This window comes from Loxodonta africana, chromosome 19 (genome assembly GCF_030014295.1).
Source record: "Loxodonta africana isolate mLoxAfr1 chromosome 19, mLoxAfr1.hap2, whole genome shotgun sequence".
Lineage (NCBI taxonomy): Eukaryota > Metazoa > Chordata > Mammalia > Proboscidea > Elephantidae > Loxodonta > Loxodonta africana.
The window spans coordinates 26,265,944-26,290,260 of NC_087360.1; the positions used below are offsets into that span (position 1 = coordinate 26,265,944).

The following is a 24,317-nucleotide window of genomic DNA, read 5'->3' on the forward strand; positions in this document are numbered from 1 at the left end:
ATCTACTTTAAAAAAAACTTTACGTAGATAAGAAGCTTAATTCCAATTTTGATTATGCTTTAGCAGTTCCCCCCACCCCCTCTGGTCTACAACGTAGCACAGCTGAGTTGGCTGCAAAATCAACTGTGCCACTTTTCTGCTTCTGTTGAATTCTAAGCAAGACTAAGGTAGGATTGAGATCACCTCTGCTGGCCAATTTAAAAACATATATCTCAACCTCAGTCATTTCTTTAATATTTCTCTCCCTCCCAATCAAAAACAAGAAAAATTTTTTCGATGGATTATCCTCAAATTTTTATTTCCATCTGAAACCCAACCACCTTTCTATACTTAGGAAAGAACAGGAAGATCATATTAAGAGTTTTGGTTTAGATCAGTCCAAAATCAATCCCTGATTCATGCTTGACTTGAATGAGTCATTTCACCTTTTCATATTGTTTTCCTATCCTAAAATTAATGTCACCTCTACCTCTAATGAGGGGTATGAAAATTCTTTCATGTTGGTATAATGTTTAGAGATGATCAGAAAGAGTGTGGCATAGGAGCATTGAGCACTTTTATGACATATGTTACTTTAAGTACAAACATTGAGAGGGAGGCAGCTTCACCATAAGTATCACAAAAAAATAATAAAGCTATGAGCAATACTATTATCCCCATGGTTAGGGCAGTGATTAGTATATAATAAGTGCTTAACTACCCAAAGCATGTCTTTTTCCAATTCTGTGGTCCAAACAGGAGAAAAAACCCTCAACTATTTCCTACATAGAAACACATTCACTATTGCAGATTTATTAGACCAAAAGAGGTCATAATACAAATGAGGTTGCCATGACTGCAAATATCGTGCTTATATGTTTATAGCCCACATCCATTTCAAATGTACAGAATCAAATGTTCCTTAAGAAAATTACATTGGAATGAAGCAATGTATATCATTAAACACAGATGTGAGAAATTTAAAGTAAAGTTAGACTTTGAAAAATGACATCATACCAAGAAGCTTGTAACTCTCCACATAAATGATGGTTCCCATTTTAGTGGCAAATCAACAAGATTCTCTGAATTGTTATCACAATCCAGCCTTTCAGGTGAATAGTAAGAGTTTTAAAAATTGAAGTAATTAGATAGAGTCCCAGATGCATTTTTCTTTGAATATAAGAGAAGAAAAGAAGCTAGAAACAACGTGCAATATAAGATGAGATCAAAAATTTAAGGGCCCAAGGAACAAAGGGAAAAAAAGTAGAAGAACATGTGGCAACCGAGAGAAGAACAGGGCTGATTCAAATAATAATTTCCTAAATATCTCTGCTAATCAACAAATGGGTCTGGCATGAGTATGCATTTTTTTCCCCAGCATTTCTATGTGTTAACCAGGAGAAGAGTTTGTTTGTTTGTTTGTTTGTTTAACCTAGCTCCACTGAACCTCTTCAATGCCAAACCAAACCAAAACCCCTATCGGACAGAGCAGAACTGCCCCACCAGGTTTCCAAGTCTTCAAGTCTTCAAGAAGGCTGCCACATCTTTCTCCCATGGAACAGCAGTGAGGTTTGAACTGCTGGCCTTTCTGTCAGCAGCCAAGCACTTAACCATTGCACCACCAGGGCTCTTTCAATGTCAAAGTATGCCTCAAAAAACAAATTCAACTGAAGCACAAAACGGTACAAATCTACGGCATCCAAATAGATTTTGATCTGGCTGCTGCTTTTGTAGGTATAGTTTAGGATTACCAGGCTTGTCCATACAGATTTCTTTTTTCCTTAATCTGTCATTTGGTACCTAGCCAGGAACTAATGGTTCCTATTGGTGAAACCACTAAACGTGGGATAGTGAAATTAAAATGGAAAATGAGTTAGCAAATTGCTTTTGAAGAACAGGCCCATGACTTGGAATTAGCACACCCTATGAGAAGTGAAAGGTTTATTCCTGCCAAATAAAGGGATACAACAGCTGAAGTAACGATTTAGTTAAACTTTACCATCTAAATGGCGTTCTCCATAAGAGCTCTCTGGAAATAGGCCCCTTAGATATGTTATACATGAGATAGAAGTGGCAAAAAGTTTCTTCACCATTATCAACGACTCATGTTCATTAGTTATTTGGGACGGGAAAACTGTTTCCTAGAAAAAAACAAAGGTGAAAAAAATTAGTATTCTTTAATATATTCAGCCCATCACATCAGATTTCAAGTCTGATGCCTTTATAGGTAATCAAAAGGAAACAGGCTTTGAACATTGTATTAAATTAAATCTCCAAAGGCAAGGCAGGGCAGAAAGGTGCTGACAATTACCCAAGTAATTCAGCTCTAATACATTTTATTTCACAACACTGTGTGAATTTGAGGCAAAACTGGAGTTTTACTATGATTTGTAATTTCCCTCCCTCTCATACACTTCTCAGACCCCAATGCAATCTGGTTTTTACCCTCTCCCTTCTACGCTATTCTCTCCAAAGTCACCAAGTATATACTAATTGCCAAAGTCACTGACTTCTCAGTCCTGTTTAACTTTTCTGCAGTGTTTCACCCCATCACCCACTCTCCCTGAAAAATTCTTCTCTTTCAGCTGCCATAACACTATTTTCTTTTGGTTTTTCACCTATCCCCCCATACCTCCCTTAGTCTCTTTCATTTTTCCAACTGCTCTGCCTTTAAATGTTGGTCCCACCCCAGGATTCTATCTTCAGTTCTTTTCTGTTTGTATAGCTCTCTCTTCCTGGGCAATCTCATCTACACTCACAGTTTCAGCTACAGCCTATACAGACTGAACTGGAAAACCTGGTTTCTGTTCTGAGCCACACATTGATATTTCTAACTATCTTCTGAACATCTGTACCTAGACAACTTTGTAAATCCCTCAAATTCAATTTCTCTCTACCTCCCCTGGCTGAAACCTGATCCCAAGTTTAACTCTCAGATTAATTAACCAGCATCCACTCCAGTCAACCAAGCTAGAAGCAAAATCATTTTTGGCTTCTCTCGCTCCTTCACATTCCATATCCAACCACTAAATTCTATTAATTTTCCCTGAAAGAGTTCTCAATCTGTTTTCTCCCTTCCATTCTCACTGCCACTGCCGTGGCTGAGGACTGAATCACTTCTCCCCTGTATTACTGCAGTAAGTAGCCCCTGATCACTCCGCCAACAGTTCCTTTCAATCAATCTGTCCTTCATACTGCAATCAGAACTAACTCTAAAGACTACAAATCTTACGACACTCCCTGTGTTCATGCAGGATAAGAGTTCAAGCACCTTAGCGATGCATTTAAGAACTGTCAAAATCTTATCCTTGCCTAGCTCTCCTGCCTAGTCTCCTACCGCTTCCTCTCTGCCCCCACTCCCTTCTCCTCTGCCATGCACCGTACTCTCTAACCACACAGGACTACTATTCATCTACTATTCTGTACTATATATTCCCATACTTTTGTGCTTTTGCTTTAAGGTAGTGCTCTTCAGAATGCTAAGGCTCTGCAAAATGTCAGATAATGTTCTACAAAAAGTATCAATGCTAGCTAGCAATATTATCCTTCCAAACCATATAATACATGCTTACAGATGACATATTAAACACATTTATATAGTTCTTCTTAAATGACAGAACAGTCTGTCTTAAGGAATGTGTGCCATAGGAGGAATATTATAAGAAAGCAACCGATGCATGAATATGGGACTTGTGCTTCAGTATGTAAGGGGTATCTACCAAGCTAACAGTCATCTGGGGATCCAGTCAATACGGTGCCTTAGACACACACACCCTAACGACCCCCTGACAACAAAGACTCAAGAAACTAAGTAAAACAGACACAAAAAATTACCTCAGATTCCAGAACATCAGAGAGTTCAAGAAATAGACGGAGCACCAATTGGAAGGAGAGGCAGAGCGAGGCCAGTGGGAAAACAGATTCAAGGATAGACTGTGACTTGCCTGCCAGCACAGAGCAGCATAGCCATTTGGGGTGGCATCGAACAACCCAGAGTGAGGAACTCAGGAAAGCAGCCACAAAGAGAGCACAGCTGGCAGCAGAGATTCTGCACAAACAACCTCAGAAAGAAACAAGGTGGGCAGCATGCGGCCAGGGATGGCGAACTCATGAGGAGGGAAAAGCATGGGAGCTGTATAGCTTTGGAACCAGGCAACCACAGGCAAGTGCCTCTAGAGCAAATGAGACAGACTGAGTCATCAGAGCCTTAGAGAAGGAGTAAGTGTAGACAGGAAATGCACATTTGTGAAGGAATAAAGGGGAGGAACAGAGGGGCAGGTGTGAGCTCCAGCCCCTCCGGTGAGTGCAAGAAGGGAAGGAGCTAGGAATTAGTGCAGGAATTGCTTGTCATTGGAGGCACCTGGCCATTTACATGGGAGCCACCCAGCGAAAAGTCAATCTACAGAATAATGGCTAGACTCCCCCCGCCCCGAGCCAGCCAGTGTAAGAAGTCACCCTGCCTGCCATCTGCATGAGCATGTACCTGAGGTGCAGGGGACTGAGCCAAGGCACACAAGCCTGGTCATGCCCACCACCCCTACCCTGAGGTGCAGGAGTACCGCACAGACACGCACAAGCCCAGTCATGCCCACCACTTCCTCCTTGACACACAAGAACCCCTACCAGATGACTGCAAGCCCGACCAAGCCCACCACCCCTCCCTGCTCCAACCACCCCAAGCCACCCCACTGCCTGGCATGCATTCACACCACCAGACTGGCAATCAGAGGTGTGAGACTCCTCCTCCCCCATCGCCCCACCCACCCAGTGACCAGTGATGTGAGTTCCCACGCACCCTCACCCCAACCAGCCGGTTGCCTGGTAATTCTAAAGAGAAACAAAAGAAACAAATCTCTGGATACGTTAAAAAAAAAAAAAATTAGCACAAAACAAACATACATATAATCATTAAAGAAATACATAAACAAATTAACACCTTAATGCCTCAGAGAAGGCATGAGACAATAATAAATCATATGAAGAAATGGGATAAGATGGCCCCAAAAATGACCAAAATAAAGGGACAGAAACCTTCCTGAGGAAGGAATGGTAATAGAATTACCTGATAAGTAATTCAAAAGACTTATATATAGAAATCTCAAAAAAATCAAGGAAAACACAGACAAAACCCTAGGAGAGTTCAGGAAAACAATACAAGAACAGAATGATAAAATAAATAGACAAAGACCACACAAAAACAACAACTAGAAATCCAGAAGATTAACAATAAAATATCAGAAACAGATAATGCAATAGGACATAGAAGAAGAACTGAATCAACGGAAGAAAGAATCAGCAAAAGGGAGGAAAAATCCCTTGCTACTAATTTGTTTGAGGAACAATCAGAAAAAAGAATGAAGAAAGCCTAAGAGTTAAATGTGGGACACTGTCAAGAGAAATAATTTACATGTAATAGGAATTCCAGAACAGGAGGAGGGAAAAAAAGTACAGAGAGAATTTTTAAAGATTTACTGGCAGAAAACTTCCCTAATATCATGAAAGACAAGGTTTCCATACAAGAAGCTCAACAAACTCCGTAGTAGAGAGACCCCAAAAGAAAGTCACCAAGACATATCATAATCAAACTTTCCAAAACCAAAGACAACGAGTTCTGAGAGCAGCTTGCGAAAAACGAAATATCACCTACAAAAGGGCATCAGTAAGACTAAACACTGATTTCTGAAACCATGAAGGCAAGAAAGCAATGGGATGACACATATAACCCCTGAAAGAAAAGAACGCCAACCAAAAATCAAACCAAAATTGTCTTTCAAATACAATGGCAAAACTAGGACATTCCCAGATAAAAAGAAATTAAGGGAACTTGTAAAAACCAGACCAACCTTACAAGAAATATTAAAAGGAGACCTTTGGACCAACAACGTCAGACAACACCATCACCCAGACACCAACTCAGATAAAGAATTCTCAAAAGTAAAATAAAGATGAAAAACTGAAAACATGGACCCAAAGATATCAATCTATAAACAATGACAACTCCAAAACAAAAAGAGGGAATAAATGGTGTAGCTATAGAATTGCCACATGGAGAGGAAGTCAAGATGATATCAGGATACAACACACTATTCTAAACTTAAGAAGATAAAGGTAAATTTCAGAGTAACCACAAAGAAAATTAATAAATCTATTAAACAAAAAAAAAATTCAAGATCTATCCTGAAGTACAATGCTGTCAGTGATAGGACAATATCCATACGCCTACAAGGAAGACCAGTTAATGTGACTATTATTCAAATATACACACTAACCACTAGGGCCAAAGATGAAAAAACAGAAGATTTTTATCAGCTGCTGCAGTCTGAAATTGATCAAACATGCAATCAAGATGCATTGATAATTACTGGTGATTTTAATGCAAAAGTTGGAAACAAAGAAGAAGGATCGGTACTTGGAAAATATGGCCTTGGTGATAGAAACAATGCCGGAGATCGAATGATAGAATTTTGCAAGACCAACGACCTCGTCATTGCAAATATCTTCTTTCACCAACATAAATGGTGACTATACACATGGACCTCACCAGATGGAGCACAAAGAAATCAAATTGAATACATCTGTGGAAAGAGACGATGGAAAAGCTCAACACCATCTGTCAGAACAAGGCCAAGGGCTGACTGTGGAACAGACCACCAATTGCTCATAATGCCAAGTTCAAGCTGAAACTGAAGAAAATCAGAGCAAGTCCACGAGAGCCAAAATATGACCTTGAGTGTATCCCACCTGAATTTAGAGACCATCTCAAGAATAGATTTGACGCATTGAACACTGGCGACCAAAGACCAGACGAGTTGTGGAATGACATCAAGGACATCATCCATGAAGAAAGCAAGAGGTCATTGAAAAGACAGGAAAGAAAGAAAAGACCAAGACGGATGTCAGAGGAGACTCTGAAACTTGATCTAGAACGTCGAGCAGCTAAAGTAAAAGGAAGAATTGATGAAGTGAAAGGACTGAACAGAAGATTTCAAAAGGCAGCTCGAGAAGTATTATAATGACATGTGCAAAGAGCTAGAAATGGAAAACCAAAGGGGAAAAACATGCTCGGTGTTTCTCAAGCTGAAAGAACTGAAGAAAAAATTTAAGCCTCGAGTTGCAATAGTGAAGGATTCTACGGGGAAAATATTAAATGATGCAGGAAGCATCAAAAGAAGATGGAAGGAATACACAGAACCATTATACCAAAAAGAATTAGTCGATGTCCAACCATTTCAAGAGGTGGCATATGATCAGGAACCGATGGTAATGAAGGAAGAAGTTCAAGCTGCTTTGAAGGCATTGGCGAAAAACAAGGCTCCAGGAATTGATGGAATATCAACTGAGAAGTTTCAACAAACAGATGCATCGCTGGAGGTGCTCACTCGTCTATGCCAAGAAATAGGGAAGACAGCTTCCTGGCCAACTGACTGGAAGACATCCATATTTATGCCTATTCCCAAGAAAAGTGATCCAACCGAATGTGGAAATTATCACATGCAAGCAAAATTTTGCTGAAGATCATTCAAAAACGGCTGCAGTAGTATATCGACAGGGAACTGCCAGAAAGTCAGGCTGGTTTCAGAAGAGGATGTGGAACCAGGGATATCATTGTTGATGTCAGATGGAGCCTGGCTGAAAGCAGAGAATACCAGAAGGATGTTTACCTGTGTTTTATTGACTACACAAAGGCATTCGACTGTGTGGATCATAACAAATTACAGATAACGTTGCGAAGAATGGGAATTCCACAACACTTAATTGTGCTCATGAGGAACCTTTACATAGATCAAGAGGCAGTTGTTCGGACAGAACAAGGGGATACTGATTGGTTTAAAGTCAGAAAAGGTGTGTGTCAGGGTTGTATTCTTTCACCATACCTATTTTATCTGTATGCTGAACAAATAATCTGAGAAGCTGGACTATGTGAAGAACGGGGCATCAGGATTGGAGGAAGACTCATTAACAACCTGCATTATGCAGATGACACAACCTTGCTTGCTGAAAGTGAAGAGGACTTGGAGCACTTACTAATGAAGATCAAAGACCACGGTCTTCAGTATGGATTGCACCTCAACATAAAGAAAACAAAAATCATCACAACTGGACCAATAAGCAACATCATGATAAACGGAGAAAAGATTGAAGTTGTCGAGGATTTCATTTTACTTGGATCCACAATCAACAGCCATGGAAGCAGCAGTCAAGAAATCAAAAGATGCATTGCATTGGGTAAATCTGCTGCAAAGGACCTCTTCAAAGTGTTGAAGAGCAAAGATGTCACCCAGAAGACTCAGGTGCACCTGACCCAAGCCATGGTATTTTCAATCACATCATATGCATGTGAAAGCTGGACAATGAATAAGGAAGATGGAAGAAGAATTGACACCTTTGAATTGTGGTCCTGGCGAAGAATATTGAATATACCATGGACTGCCAGAAGAACGAATAAATCTGTCTTGGAAGAAGTACAACCAGAATGCTCCTTAGAAGCAAGGATGGTGAGACTGTGTCTTACATACTCTGGACATGTTGTCAGGAGGGATCAGTCTCTGGAGAAGGACATCATGTTTGGCAAAGTGCAGGGTCAGCAGAAAAGAGGAAGACCCTCAAAGAGGTGGATTGACACAGTGGCTACAACAATGGGCTCAAGCACAACAACGATTGTGAGGATGGTGCAGGACCAGGCAGTGTTTTGTTCTGTTCTGCATAGGGTCGCTATGAGTCAGAACCGACTCGACAGCACCTAACAACAACAACAATTCACCAAAATAAAGAAAAAAGATTCAGCATATAAAATCAACAACAATGAAGAACACGAAAAGAAAATCCATAAAAACAAAGAAGGACACAGAAAATAAGGTGGAACAAAGAAACCATTAACACCACATGCACACACAAAAAAAGCATAACAAAATGGCAGCGGGAAATTCATACTATTGCTAATGATAATGACACTGAATGCAAATCGTTTAAATGCACCAGTCAAGAGACAGAGTGGCAGAATGGATTAAAACACATGACCCATCAATATGGTGACTACAAGGGATGCACCTTAAATACAAAGACACAAATAGGTTAAAAATCAAAAGGATGGGAAAAAATATATATCAAGCAAACAGTAATCAAAAGAGAGCAGGACTGGCAATAATAATCTTGGATGAAATAGACTTTAAGTCAAAATCCATAATAAGAAACAAAGAAGGGCATTATATAATGATTAAAGGGTCAACCCACCAAAGGCCTTAACCACAATAAATATTTATGTACCCAATGACAGAGCTCTAAAATATACAAAACAAACTATAACAGAATTAAAAAGAGAAATATGCAGTTCCAGAATAATAATAGGAGAATTTAATACACCACTTTCAATGATGGACAGAACAACTAGAAAGAAACTAAACAAAGACACAGAAGATCTAAATAACACAATCAACCAACTCAACCTCATAGACATATACAGTACACACCACCCAGCACAGTACAACATTCTACTCCAATGAACATGAACCATTCTCCAGAACAGACCACATTCTAGGCCATGAAGCAAGCCTCAATAAATTCAAAACCATAGAAATAATACAAAGCATCATCTCTGATCATAACATTATAAAACTAGGAATCAATAACAGAAAGAACAAGGAAAAAAAATAAATACATGGAAACTGAATAACACCTTAAAAACTACTGGGTAACGGAAGAAATTAAAAATGTTCTTAGAATCAAAGGCGAATGAAAATACAACATACCAAAACCTTTCAGACACTGTAAAAGCAGAGCTCAAAGGAGAATTTATAATAACTGCACACATCAAAAGGGTCAAAATCAAAGTTTAACTCTACAACTTGAACAAACAGAAAAGGAGCAGCAAAAGAAATCCACAGTCACCAGAAAAATGAAATAATAAAGATCAGAGCAGAAATAAATGAAATAGAAAATGCAAAAACAACAGAAAGAATCATCAAGACTAGAATTTGGTTCTTTGAAAGGTTCAATAAAATTAACAAACCACTGTCCAAACTGACAAAGGAAAAAAATAACAAGAAGATGCAAATAACCAAAATAAGAAATAAGATGTGTGACATTACAACAGAACCAACGGAGACAAAAAGGATCATAACAGAATATTATGAAAAACTGTACTCCAACAAATTTGAAAACCTAGAAGAAATGGGCAAATTTCTAGAAACAAACATACTACCTACCTAAACTAACACAGATACAGGTAGAAAATTTGACATAACCACAACAAAAGAAGAAACTGAGGATGTCATTAAAAAAAAAAATCCCAACAACAACAAAAAAAGCCCCGGCCAAGACAGCTTCACTGAAGAATTCTACCACACATTAAGAGAACAGCTGACATCGATTCTACTCAAACTATTGCAGAACACAGAAAAGGAAGGCATATTCCCCTAATTCATTCTAGGAAACCAGTATAACCCTGATACCAAAGCCAGGCAAAGACACCACTAAAAAAGAAAATTACAGACCAATATCCTTCATGAATATAGAGGAAAAAAAATTCTCAACAAAATTCTAGCCAACAGAATTCAACAGCATATTAAAAAAAAAAATAATACATCATAATCAAATAGGATTCATACCAGGGACACAAGGATGGTTCAACATTAGAAAATCAATCAACATAATTCACCACATAAGTACAAAAAGGAAAAGAATCACATGATCATCTCAATTGACGCAGAAAAAGCATTTGACAAAATCCAACATCCTTTCCGGATAAAACTCTCAGCAAAATAGGAATAGAAGGGGAAATCCTCAGCACAATTAAGGGCATCTACATAAAACCAATGGCCAACATTAGTCTCAGTGGAGAAAGATTAAGAGTATTTCCCTTGAGAATGGGAACAAGATAAGGATGCCCTTTATGCCACTCTAATTCAATATTGTACTGGAAGTCCTGGCTAGAGCAATAAGCAGGAAAAGGGGATAAAGGGTATTCAAACTGGAAAGGAAGAAGTAAAACGATCCTTATTTGCAGATGACATGCCCTTATACATAGAAAATTGCAGAAACTCCACAAGAAAGTTACTGAAACTAATACAAGGATTCAGTAAAGTGATGGGGTAAAAGATCAACACACAAAAATCAGCTGGGTCCCTCTATCCTAACAAGGAGAATTCTGAAAAGGAAATCACGAAACCAATACCATCTACGATAGCCGCCAAAAGGATAAAATACCTAAGAATAAGCCTAACTGGGACGTAAAAGACTTATACAAGGAAAACTATAAAAAAATACAGCAGGAATGAAAAGAGATCTATCTATATAAATGGAAAAACATCCCATGCTCATGGATTGGAAGACAACATTGTGAAAAAGTCAATGTTACCAAAAGCAATCTACAGATACAATGCGGTCCTGATCCAATCCCAACAACATTCTTCAATAAAATGGAGTAACTAAACTCCAACTTTACATAGAAATGAAAAAAAAAAAATTTTTTTTTTTGAGGAGGCCCCAAATCGCTAAAGTAATAGTTAAGAATAAGAACAAATAGGTGGGCTCATATTTCCTGATCTCAAAAGTTACTATTCAGCCTAGGTAATCAAAGCAGCCTGATACTGGTTCAAGGAAAGACAGACACATAGACCAATGGAATAGAATTGAGAACCCAGAAGTAAATCCATCCATCTATGGGCAGCTGATCTTCAACAAAAGGGTCAAAGTTCATTCAGTGGGGAAGAAACAGTCTCTTTAACAAATGGTGCTGGCGAAGCCAGATATTCATATAGAGAAAAACGAATCACGATTCATATGTCACACCATGCACAAAACCTAACTCAAATGAGTCAATGACCTAAATGTTAAAGCTAAAACTATAAAGTTCCTGGAAGATAACATAGGGTCAAAGCCAAAATTTCCAGCATAAATAGTCTATCAAACAAAACTAAAAATGTACTAATGACAGAAGATAAATTAGATAATTTGTATCTCCTAAAAATTAAATACTTACGCTCATCACAAGACTTTACCAATAGAGTAAAAGAGAACCTAAAAACTGGGGGAAAATTTGGCAACAACACATCTGATAAGGGTCTAATCTCTAAAATATATATAAAACTTCAAAAACTTGACAACAAAAAGACAATACAATCAAAAAATGGGCAAAAGCTATAGATACGATGCAATCCCAATATAAATTCCAACAGCATTCTTTAACAAGATGAAAAAACTAATCACCAACTGTTATCTTTAAGGTTGTGTGTCAACTTGTCTGGGCCATGATTCTCATTGGTTTAGCAGTTATGATGATGTGATCACTTCCATGATGAGATTTGATATAATGTGATCACCTCCATGATGGGATATGCTGTGAGTGGCCAATTAGTTGAAAGGCAGTTTCCCTGGGCACGTGGCCTGCATCAAATATAAGTGGACATTCTGGTAATGCTCATGGACTTTTGTTCAATCTGGATCCTGCAGCTGGCTCCTATTCATCTGACCTCCGGTTCTTGGGACTTGAGCTAGCAGCTTACCTGAGGTCTTGCCTGCAGATTTTGGGGATTCATTGATCTCTGCAGCCTGTGAGCAAGCGCCCTGCTGTCTGACCTGCTGATCATGGGTTCGCCAGCCCCTGTGGCTCTGTCAATCAGGAGAAGCCTCTATTCTGACCCACAGACTTGGGACATTCCAGCTGCTAAAATCATGTGAGCCATTTCCTTTATATATACGTATATTTTTTAATGTGTTTATATTTATACACATCACTGGTTTTGCTTCTCTAGAGAACTCAGGCTAAGACATCAACTTTTTATGAAAAGAAAAGAGGCCCTGTATAAGTAAAGCATTATTGAAGAAGAAGAACAAAGTAGGAGGCCTCACACTACCTGATCTCAGAATCTACTATACAGCTAGAGTAGTCAAAACAGCCTGGTACTGGTACAATGACAGACACATAGACCAATGGAACAGAATTAAGAACCCAGACGTGAATCCATCCACCTGTGGACAGATGATCTTCAGCAAAGGGCCAAAGTCCATTAAATATGGAAAAGACAGTCTTTTTACCAAATGGTGCTGGCAAAACTGGATGTCCACCTGTAAAAAAAAGAAACAAGACCCATACCTCATACCATAAATAAAAACTAACTCAAAATGGACCAAAGACCTAAATATAAAACCTAAAACTATAAAGATTATGGAAAAAACAGGGAAAATGCTAGGGGCCATAATAGATGGCATAAATAGAATACCAAACATAACTAAAGATGAACAAATAGCAGATGAGCTAGATAAATGGGATCTCCTAAAAACTGAACACTTGTGTTCATCAAAAGACTTTTCCAAGAAATCCCGAGAGTATGGCCGGACACTCTTTTAGCTTAGTAATGAAGTCACTCCTGAGCTTCACCCTTCATCCAAAGATTAGACAGACCCATAAAACAAAACTAGGTTAAAGGGGCACACCAGCCCAGGGCAAGGACTAGAAAGTAGGAGGGGACAGAAAAGCTGGTAATAGGGAACCCCAAGGTCAAGAAGGGAAAGTGTTGACATGCCGTGGAGTTGTTAACCAATGTCATAAAACAATATATGTAGTAACTGTTTAATGAGAAGCTAGTGTGTTCTGTAAACCTTTAGCTAAAGTTCAATTAAAAAAAAAAAAACTTCTCCAAAAGAGAACCTACAGACTGGGAAAAGAAATTTGACTATGACACATTCAACAAGGGCCTAATCTCTAAAATTTACAGAAAACTTCAACACCTCAACAACAAAAAGACAAACAATCCAACTGAAAAACGGGCAAAGGGTATGAACGGGCAATTTACCAAAGAAAACATTCAGGCAGTTAACAAACACATGACGAAATGCTCTCATTCATCAGCCATTAAAAAAAAAAATTAGAGAGATGCAAATCAAAACTACAATGAGATACCATCTCACCCCACAATAATAACACTGATTAAAAAGAAAATAACAATGTTGGTGAGGTTGTGAGGAGATGGGACTCTTATACACTGCCGGTCAGAATGTAAAATGGTATAGCCACTATGAAAACGGTGTGGTGCTTCCTCAAAAATCTAGAAATAGAAACAACATATGATCCAGCAAACCCAGTCCTAGGTATATATCCTAAAGAAATTAGAGCCATGACAGGAATAGACATATGCACACCCATGATCATTGCAGCATTATTCGCAATAACAAAAAAGATGGAAACAACCTAAGTGCTCACCAAGGGATGAATGGATAAACAAACTGTGGTATATACACACAATGGAATACTGTTGTTGTTGTTAGGTGCCATTGAATTAGTTCTGATCACCACTCTATGTACAACAGAATGAAATACTGCCTGGTCTTGTGCCATCCTCAAAGTGTTGCTATGTTTGAGCCCATTGTTGCAGCCACTGTGTCAGCCCATCTCATTGGGGGTCTTCCTCTTTTTCGCTGATCCTCTATTTTACCAAGCATGATGGCCTTCTCCAGGGACTGGTCCCTCCTGATAACATGTCCAAAGTATGCAACACAAAGTCTTGCCATTCTCACTTCTAAGGAGCATTCTGGCCGTACTTCTTGCAAGACAGATTTGTTTGTTCTTCTGGCAGTCTGTTACGGATTGAATTGTGTCCCCCAAAAATGTGTGTCAACTGGGCTAGACAATAATTCCCAGTATTATATTATTGTCCACCATTTTGACATCTGATATGATTTTCCCATGTGCTGTAAATCCTACCTCTATGATGTTAATGAGGCAGGATTAGAGGCAGTTATGTTAATGAGGCAGAGCTCAATCTACAAGATTAGATTGTATCTTGAGTCAATCTCTTTTGAAATATAGAAGAGAGAAACGGCAGAAAAACAGGGGGACTACAAACACCAAGAAAGTAGTACCAGGAGCAGAGTGTGTCTTTGGACCCAGGTTCCCTGCACTGAGAAGCTCCTAAACCAGGGGAAGATTGATGACAAAGGCCTTCCTCCAGAGCTGACAGAGACAGAAAGGCTTCCCCTGGAGCTGGTGCCCTGAATTTGGATTTTTAGCCTCCTAAACTGTGAAAGACTAAACTTCTCTTTGTTAAAGCCATCCACTTGTGGTATTTATTTTATAGCAGCACAATATAACTAAGACACAGTCCACGGTATATTCTTCATCAACACCATAACTCAAAGGCATCAATTCTTCTTTGGTCTTCCGTATTCATTGCCCAGCTTTTGCATGCATGTCTTAGGCTGGGTTCTCTACAGAAGCAAAACCAGTGAAGAGAGAGAGAGAGAGATTTGTATCAAGGAAATGGCTGACACGGTTGTAGAGGCTGGCAAGTCCCAAGTCCATGGCTCAGGATGGAGGCTTCTCCCAACGCATGTAGCTGCAGGGAATGGTGAACCAAGATCCAGACCATGGAGGATGACGTATCCCAAGATCCACAGGCAAGCTGCGAACTCAAGTCCCAAGAACTGGAGATCAGATGAACAGGAGCCAGCTGCAGGATCCAGAGCAAGCAAAAGCCTCCAAGCCTTGCCAGAAAGTCCACCAACACTGGATGCAGTTCAAACCCCAAGGAAACTCTCTTTCAACCAATTGGCTGCTCACAGCAGATTCCATCATGGAGGTGATCACATTATAGCAGATCTCATCATGGAAGTGATTACATCATTATACGACTGCCAAACACATCATAACTGCCAAACCACTGAGAATCATGGCCCAGCCAAGTTGACACACAACTTGAATGCTCACAATGCATATGAATTAACTAACTAACCCACTGCCATCCAGATGATTCTGACTCATAGCGACCCTACAGGACACAGCAAAACTGCCCCATACAATTTCTGAGCGCCTTTTGGTTAGCAGCCACAGCACTTAACCACTACCAGGGTTTCCCAATGCATATGAAAACCAAAACCAAACCCAGTGTCATCGAGTGGATTTCAACTCATAGTGACCCTGTAGGACAGAGTAGAACTGCCCCATGGAGTTTCCGAGGAGCACCTGGTGGATTTGAACTGCCGACCCTTATGGTTAGCAGCTGTAGCACTTAACCACTACACTACCAGGGTTTCCAATGCATACGAAGTGGTTGAAAATACCACAACTTGGGTCAGGCGCATCTTAGTCCTCAAAGTGACATCTTTGCTTTTCAACACTTTAAACAGGTCTTTTGTGGCAGATTTGCCCAATGCAATACATAGTTTGATTTCTTGACTACTGCTTCCATGGGCATTGATTGTGGATCCAAGTAAAACGAAATCTTTCACAACTTCAATCTTTTTGCTGTTTATCATGATGTTGCTTATTGGTCCAGTTGTGAGGATTTTTGTTTTTTTTATGTTGAGGTGTAACCCATACTGAAGGCTGTAGTCTTTGTTCTTCATCAGTAAGTACTTCAAATACTCTTAGTTTCAGCAAGCAAGGTTGTGTCATCTGCATACTACAGGTTGTTAATAAGTCTTCCTCCAATCCTGATACCCTATTCTTCTTCATATAGTCCAGATTCTCAGATTATTTGCTCAGCATACAGATTGAATAACTATGGTGAAATTATACAACCCTGATGCACCTTTCCTGATTTTAAGTCATGCACTATTCCCTTGTTCTGTTCAAACAACTACTTCTTGGTCTATGTACAGGTTCCATATGAGCACGATTAACTGTTCTGGAACTCCATTTCTTTACAATGTTATCCACAATACATTACGATCCACACAGTTGAATACCTTTGCATAGTCAATAGAACACAGGTACACATCTTTCTGGTATTCTCTGCTTTCAGCCAAGACATCAGCAATGATATCCTTGGTTCCACGTCCTCTTCTGAACCTGGCTTGAATTTTGGCAGCTCCCTATTGATAAGTGTTTTTTTAATTATCTTCAGCAAAACTTCACTTGTGATATTAATGATGTTGTTCAATAATTTCCTAATTCTGTTGGATCACCTTTCTTTGGGATGGGCACAAATATGATCTCTTCCAGTTGGTTGGCCAGGTTTTTATCTTCCAAATTTCTTGGCATAGACGAGTGAGTGCTTCCAGTGTTGCATCCGTTTGTTGAAACACCTCAATTGGTATTCCGTCAATTCCTGGAGCCTTGTTTTTTGCCAATGCCGTCAGCACAGCTTGGAGTTGTTCAATACCATTGGTTCTTGATTGTATGCTACCTCCTGATATGGTTGAGCATTGACCAATTCTTTTTGGTACAGTGACTCTGTATATTCCTTCCATCCTCTTTTGATGCTTCCTGTGTTGTTTAACTTTTTGCCTGTAGAATCCTTCAATATTGCAACTCAAGGCTTGAAATTTTTCTTCATTTCTTTCAGCTTGAGAAATGCCAAGGGTGTTCTTTCCTTTTGGTTTTCTAACTCCAGGTCTTTGCACATTTCATTACAGTAGTCTTCCCTTACATGTGGTTCCGCGTTCTGTAGTTTCATTTACCCCCAACCACCATCTGAAAATATTAAATTTCCACAAACAAATAATTCATAAGTTTTAATTGCCCACCATTCTGAGTAGCATGATGAATCTCGCACATTCCCACTCTGTCCAGCCCAAGAGGTGAATCAGCCCTCAGTCCAGCATACCTGCCCATCAGTCACTTAGTAGCTGTCTCAGCTATCAGATCAACTGTTGTGGTATCACAGTGCTTGTGTTCAAGTAAGCCTTCTTTTACTTAATAATTGTTATTTTTTATTATTAGTTATTGTTGTTAATCTCTTACTGTATTAAATTTATAAATTAAACTTTATCATAGGTATGTATTTATAGGAAAAAACACAGTATATGTAGGATTCGGTACTATCCTCAGATTCAGGCATCCACTGGGGGTCTTGGAACTCACCTTCCAAGGGTAAGTGGGTTCTCCTTGTATAATACTTTGTCTGGAAACCCTGGTGGTGTAGTGGTTAAGAGTTCAGCTGCTAACCAAAAGGTCGGCAGTTCGAATCCACCAGGTGCTCCTTGAAAACACTACAGTGCAGTTCTACTCTGTCCTATAGGGTCGCTAAGAGTCGGAATCAGGGTGTTCTTTTGTTTTTTGTTTTATCTTTTGGTTACTTTGTCTTCTCAAGTTGCCCTTTGAAATCTTCTATTCAGCTCTTTTGCATCACCATTTCTTCTGTTTCCTTTAGCTACTCTAAGTTGAAAAGCACATTTCAGAGTCTTCTGACATCCATTTTGGTTTCTTCTTTCTTTTCTTTTTAATGACCTTTTGCTTTCTTCATGTATGATGTCCTTGATGTCACCCCATAACTCATCTGGTCTTCGGTCATTAGTGTTCAATGAGTTAAATCTATTCTTGAGATGGTCTCTAAACTCAGGTGGGATATACTCAAGGTCATACTTTGGTTCTCGTGGACTTGTTCTGATTTTCTTCAGCTTCAACTTGAACTTGCAAATGAGCAATGGACGGTCTGTTCCGCAGCTGGCCCCTGGCCTTGTTCTAACTGAGGATATTGGGCTTCTCCATCGTTTCTTTCCCCAGATGAAGTTGATTGATTCCTGTGTATTCTATCCGGCAAGGTCCACGTGAATAGCAGCCATCTATGTTGTTGAAAAAAAGGTATTTGCAATGAATAAGTCAGTGGTCTTGCATCATTCTATCATCCCTGGTGTCATTTCTATCCAAAAGAACAGAAACCAAACCTGCTGCAGACGAGTCTATTCCGACACAGAACAACCCCACAGGACAGCGTAGAACTGCCTCATAGGGCTTCCAAATAGCAACTGGTGGATTCAAACTGCAGATGGTTGGCAGCTGAGTTCTTAACCACTGCACCACCAGGCTCTGTCATTTCTATACCAAGGCCATATTTTCCAACCACTGGTCCTTCTTTTTTTGTTTCCAACTTTTTCATTACAATCAGTGTTAACTATCAATGCATCTTGATTCTGTGTTTGATCAATTTCAGATGGCGGAAGTTGGTAAAAGTCTTTGATTTCTTCATCTTTGGCTATTAGTGATTGGTGTGTAAATTTGAGTAACAATCCTATTAACTGGTCTTCCTTATAGGCATATGGATATTATTCTACCACTGACAGCACCGTACTTCAGGACACATTTTGAAATATTCTTTTTGACAAGGAATGGGACACCATTCCTCTTCAGTTTGTCATTCCTGGCATAGTAGATTGATTGTCTGATTCAAAACGGCCAAAACCACTCCATTTCAGCTAACTAATGTCTAGAATATCGATTTTTATGCATTCCATTTCATTTTTGACAACTTCCAATTTTCCTAGATTCATACTTCATAATTCTACATTCCAATTATTAATGGATGTTTGCGGCTCTTCTCATTTTGAGTTGCACCGCAACAGCAAATGAAGGTCCTGAAAGCTTGACTCCATCCACATCATTAAGTTCGACTCTACTTTGAGGAGGCAGCTCTTCCCCAGTCATATTTTGTGTGCCTTCCAACCTGAAGGGTTCGTCTTCCAGCACTATATCAGACAATGTTCTGCTACTATTTATAAGGTTTTCACTGGTCAATTTTTTTTAGAAGTAGATTGCCAGGTCCTTCTTCCTAGTTTGTCTTAGTCTGGAAGCTCCACTGAAACCTGTCCACCATGGGTAACCCTGCTGGTATTTGAAATATCAGTGGCATAGTTTCCAGCATCACAGCAACATGGATGCCACCACAATATGACAAGCTGACAGACAAATGGTAGTTTGTATCCACAGAGCCTGAGAAATTAAGGTTCTTTTGGGTAGTTGGGTAATAGCAGACACTGCATGCATACAGTAATTTATTGAAAACATTCCAAAACTTAGAAGGAATATTTAAGTAACAATCATTTGTAAAATTAAATTACCTGAAAGACATGTAATTTAATATAGACTGTAAAAGGCCATTTGTAGTAATGAAGATCAATGGATGGAAAAGGACTCTAGAGTTTTGCTACCTCTCTAGGCTCCAGGGATTAGTTTCTCAGCTCAGCTGGTTTAATACCTTAAAGGTTATTATTGATGTTTTTAAAATGTCTAATACATGAAAATACTATGGCTTGATAATAGAAAACATTATTACAAATTATTTGATAAGATAGCGTACTTAAGTGATATTTGACAGCTTAACTGTCAAGCTACATGACCTTGGGTAAGTTACTTTAGTTCTCTGAGCTTCAGTTTCTTCCTCATTGTGAGGTTTAATTGAAATAATAATATAAAGCCCTTGGCACAACGCCTCGCACATGGTAAATGCTGAAAAAATGTTAACTTCTATAATAATTATTCCTGTAGTTTTTAGTATTAAAGAGCAGAATCATATAGTCACTTAAAATTTACTGGGAGAAGTAGCTCATGCAGCCCAAACTACAAAGATCGATTTGCATCAAAAGGTTAGTCTAATTTACAGAGAGAAAAATAACTACCAAGCTAATTGTAATTCATATACCCAGTTCAGCATTTTCCCCCAGGAAAGAAGCATACTTAGGAAACCAAATTGAGATTGGCAGTCTGACTGGTGAGTACACTGAATGTGAATCAGAAAGATGACTGCTTTCTCTCTGCCCTAATTCTCCTTGAACTTCAGTCCTTCCTATCTCTGCTACAGCTTAATATCCCTAAAGCAATTATTTTATTCACTCTCTTGACCAAACCCTTTGACTCTCCATTGACTACAGAATAAAGGATAAATTCCTTAGCCTCTTTTAAGATCCATATTAATTTGTCCCCACAATTCCTTTCCAATTTTATTTCCTACTTCTCTCCAACATGAGCCCTGCACTCCAGTAAGGATGGGTTCTTCACTATTCCCTGAGCATTTCTTATTCTGAACCAAGGCATATGCTAGGTTTTCCTCATGGTATGTTCCTTCCTCCCCTGTATCCAAATTCTTTCCATCATTCAAGGTCTACAGTAGGTTCCACCTCCATCATGAGGTATATACAAACCATTCTACCCAGACCCAGTGCCGTCGAGTCGATTCCGACTCATAGCGACCCTATAGGATAGAGTAGAACTGCCCCTTCTTGCCCATGCTAAATCTCCCCTTCTCTAAATTCCTGTGACTTGTATTACCTTACTCTCTTTTTTCACATATCTGTAAATCATATACTGCTTTGTGTATTGACTTAACTCCAGCAAGTCATATTTCCGTAACCAGATTATAAACTTCTACAAGATGAAGATCATGACCTTTGCATTCTGAGAGAATAGCAGAGTATATTATGTGTACATATATATTTTTTCAAATATGTAGATGAAAAAATATATATATATAAAATACTGAGTCTCAATGAATAAACAAATAATGCATTGATGAATATCGATGGGACAAGCTAAACTTGCCTGGCCAAACCCAGCAAGGCTGCTTGGCCCTAGCATGCTTCACCGGGTTCCCAGCATCCAAGTTCTCCCAGAGCACTTCCCTTCAGTTTTTCCAACTGTATCAAGGTTTACATCAGAAATTTCCTAATTGCTTCAGGAAGTGAATATCCAATAAAGAATCCTTCTCTTTAAGCATCTTTGGCTTTCTGATTTCCTTTACTCTAGAAGATCTAAATATACGAACATGAAACAAGCCCCCAGAAAGTTATTTTGTAAGAATCTGATCTAATTTTCTGGACATCCCCAATCCATTAGGCAGTTAAATGTAGACATGCTCTGTCAGAATATTATGTGCCAGTTAACTGATAAAACTGCTGTTTAAGAAAAAACACAAAGATTAAAGTCATGATTCTGAACTAACTCATTAAGTGGTCATCGATTTTCTTTTAATTCTGAACAAAAAATACCTTGTGTATTCTGATGGGCTGAGAGAGCTGAGCAGTGGCCATTATAGGAATGTTTCAGGATACTTTTAACAATTGTAACCTGTAAAATATATATATATAATTAATTAGAGACCTTGGCTAACAAGTATTTCCTATTATATTCTGCCCAAAGATCGAACTAAAAACTTCTAAAAACAAAACTAACATCAAGGACAGTCAAGTAGAAATTGCTTCCCAGATTGTTCGGTTTAGAGAAAAATGTACCAAGCTCAATTTTAAAAAAGCAAAGGAAGACTCATTACTAAAATAGTTCTTTTAGGCCCTATGTAATCTATACAAGGAATTTGAGTTAGAAAACTCCTTATCGTAAATTTTCCAAAAGAAAAACCATATAATTAGAATTTGACTGTATTCTCTGGGAAATTAGTGAAATAAACATTGTTATCGCCACTACTGATTCCCTGTAAATTTGGTATAGATCTCTGGATTAATTTTTGCATCCACTAAATGAAAATTATAAGATGATTTACTTGTTCACAAATATGTTTGAAAGACAGAAATTCTAAATCACTTAAAGATTCAACAGTATGTCTTACTCCTTGTCATCCTCTCAGACAGTAATGGTGCTCTGTAGACAGCAGGGACTCAAAAGTATTTCTTAACTTCCTGTATAATTTATTTGCAAATTCAACTCAAAAGTTAATGCTTAAAATAAATCTAGTTTTCACTCAATTGCTTCACTTACATAAAAAAAAGCAAATTTTCCTTTTTTCTTTTCAAAGGACTTAATTTTAGTTAGGGTTTCTTTTCTAGGTTTTATGGAGTTCTAACCAAAACACTGTCAAATAACCCACTTTAAAAAAATTCCATTCTGGATCACTCAGGATAGTCTATGACCTATCTTTTGTGTATCAATTAATGTAAGACTCGGGAAGATTTTGTAAATAAAAGGGCGGAGTTATTTGACACTGCCACAAGGTGGTGACAAAGATTATCCCATAAACCTATGTGCCATCAAGTAGATTCCGACTCAGCAACCCTATTTAAAAAACAAAAACAAAAAACCAGATCCCTTGCCGTCAAGTCGAATCCAACTCATAGCAACCCTATAGGAAATAGCGACCCTATAGGATAGAGTAGAACTGCCCCATAGGGTTTCCAAGGAGCTACCGCTGGATTCAAACTGCCGACCTTTTGGATGGCAGCCAAACGTTTAACCACTGCGCCACCAGGGGATTGTAAATAGGTAATATACTTTCTCTCAAATTAATTCTTCAGAGAGCACTAGGGGGTACTCTTTTACAATATTTATATGAGACTGAAAATCTTTGGATCTTAAGCATTCCAAAGTATCTTTTGTTGACTTCAGAGTATAACCTTCACTTCTGAGTATAACCTTCACTTCTGAGTATAACCTTCACTTCAGAGTGTAACCTTCAAATCTAACTCAACACATCAAATTGTCTCCCTTGCAATTTCAAGAAATAAAATGGGGGAAGGAATAGCTTTAAGAGTTTTAACTCTAGTCCTAGCCCACTGAACTCCGGTAAACTACCCCCTACTGAGGCAGTTGTTAGTCTTAGAGATAATAAATGAGAGGAATAACGATTTTTAAACAGCTGTCTATATTGGTGCTTTCTTCATTCCTCTATGATCATAAGACATTCTGATGGCATTTTTAGAGAATCAAGTCCTGAAAATAACATCAGCTAATTAGAATACAATGCATTGCTATTGTTGTTAGGTGCCGTTAAGGTGGTTCCAACTCATAGTGATCCTATAAACAAGAGGATGAAACACTGCCTGGTCCTATGCTATCCTCACCATTGTTGTTATGTGGGAGCCTGTTGTTGCAATCCACCTCCTGAGGGTCTTCTTCTTTTTCACTGACTTTTAACCGCTGTGCCACCAGGGTGCCTAATGCATTACTATATCCATACTAGTTTAATGGATGGCCTGGAATAAATTGATATTACCACTGAAAACTGAGACATCCAGGGCTCTTGATTCTGAGAAAGGATTAAAGCTAGTCACTATTAATATTTTGTAAATACCTTAGAAATTAAAATTTAGAAAGTAAGCAAAATTAAAGTTTATGCACACATACATATACAAACAACTGGCAGTATGAGATAGTAGAAAGAGACTTTGGAGTTAATGAACCTGGGTTCAAACTCTGACTCAACTGCCTTGCAGCTTTCTAACCTTGGCCAAATTACCTAATCTGTCTGGACCTCAGTTTGCTTTTTGTACAGTGGAGATGATAGATCCAACTTTTCAGGGCTCTTGTTCTTATCTGGGCACCTGTTTATATGGAGAGTTGGCATAGCATAGTGATTAAGCACATAGACTCTTCTGGAGCCAAACTGCCTAGGAACAAATTCAAGTCTGCAATTCACTGTTCATGTGACCTTGGGCAAATTAATTAATTGCTGTGTGTGCCTCAGTTTTCTCATCTGTAAAATGGGTATAGTAATAGTATCTGCCGCGTAGCGTGGTTTTGAGGATTGAGTCACTGTAAAGCACTTGGACACTGTGTGACACACAGTTCATTTTATGTAGCAAAGCACGTTTATTTAATAAATCTTACTATACATTTGTGCTGAAACACCCAGTTGTTCCTCTTCTGTGTCCTCTTCAAAAAATTTTTTTCCTGCCCATCTCTT

At 38.7% G+C, this 24,317-nt stretch overlaps 1 protein-coding gene across 1 annotated transcript in view; it reads right to left on the reverse strand.

Moving 5' to 3' along the window:
* Nucleotides 1–24,317, reverse strand: part of HORMAD2 (HORMA domain containing 2) — a 123,527-nt gene that overhangs the window by 94,704 nt on the left and 4,506 nt on the right. Inside the window, exons 2-3 of the mRNA XM_023559244.2 lie at nucleotides 21,673–21,751; nucleotides 1,979–2,120 (exon numbers count right to left, since the gene is read on the reverse strand). Of these exons, the coding sequence (XP_023415012.1) occupies nucleotides 1,979–2,120; nucleotides 21,673–21,714 (184 nt within the window). The 5' untranslated portion in view covers nucleotides 21,715–21,751. The remainder of the gene's footprint in view (nucleotides 1–1,978; nucleotides 2,121–21,672; nucleotides 21,752–24,317) is intronic.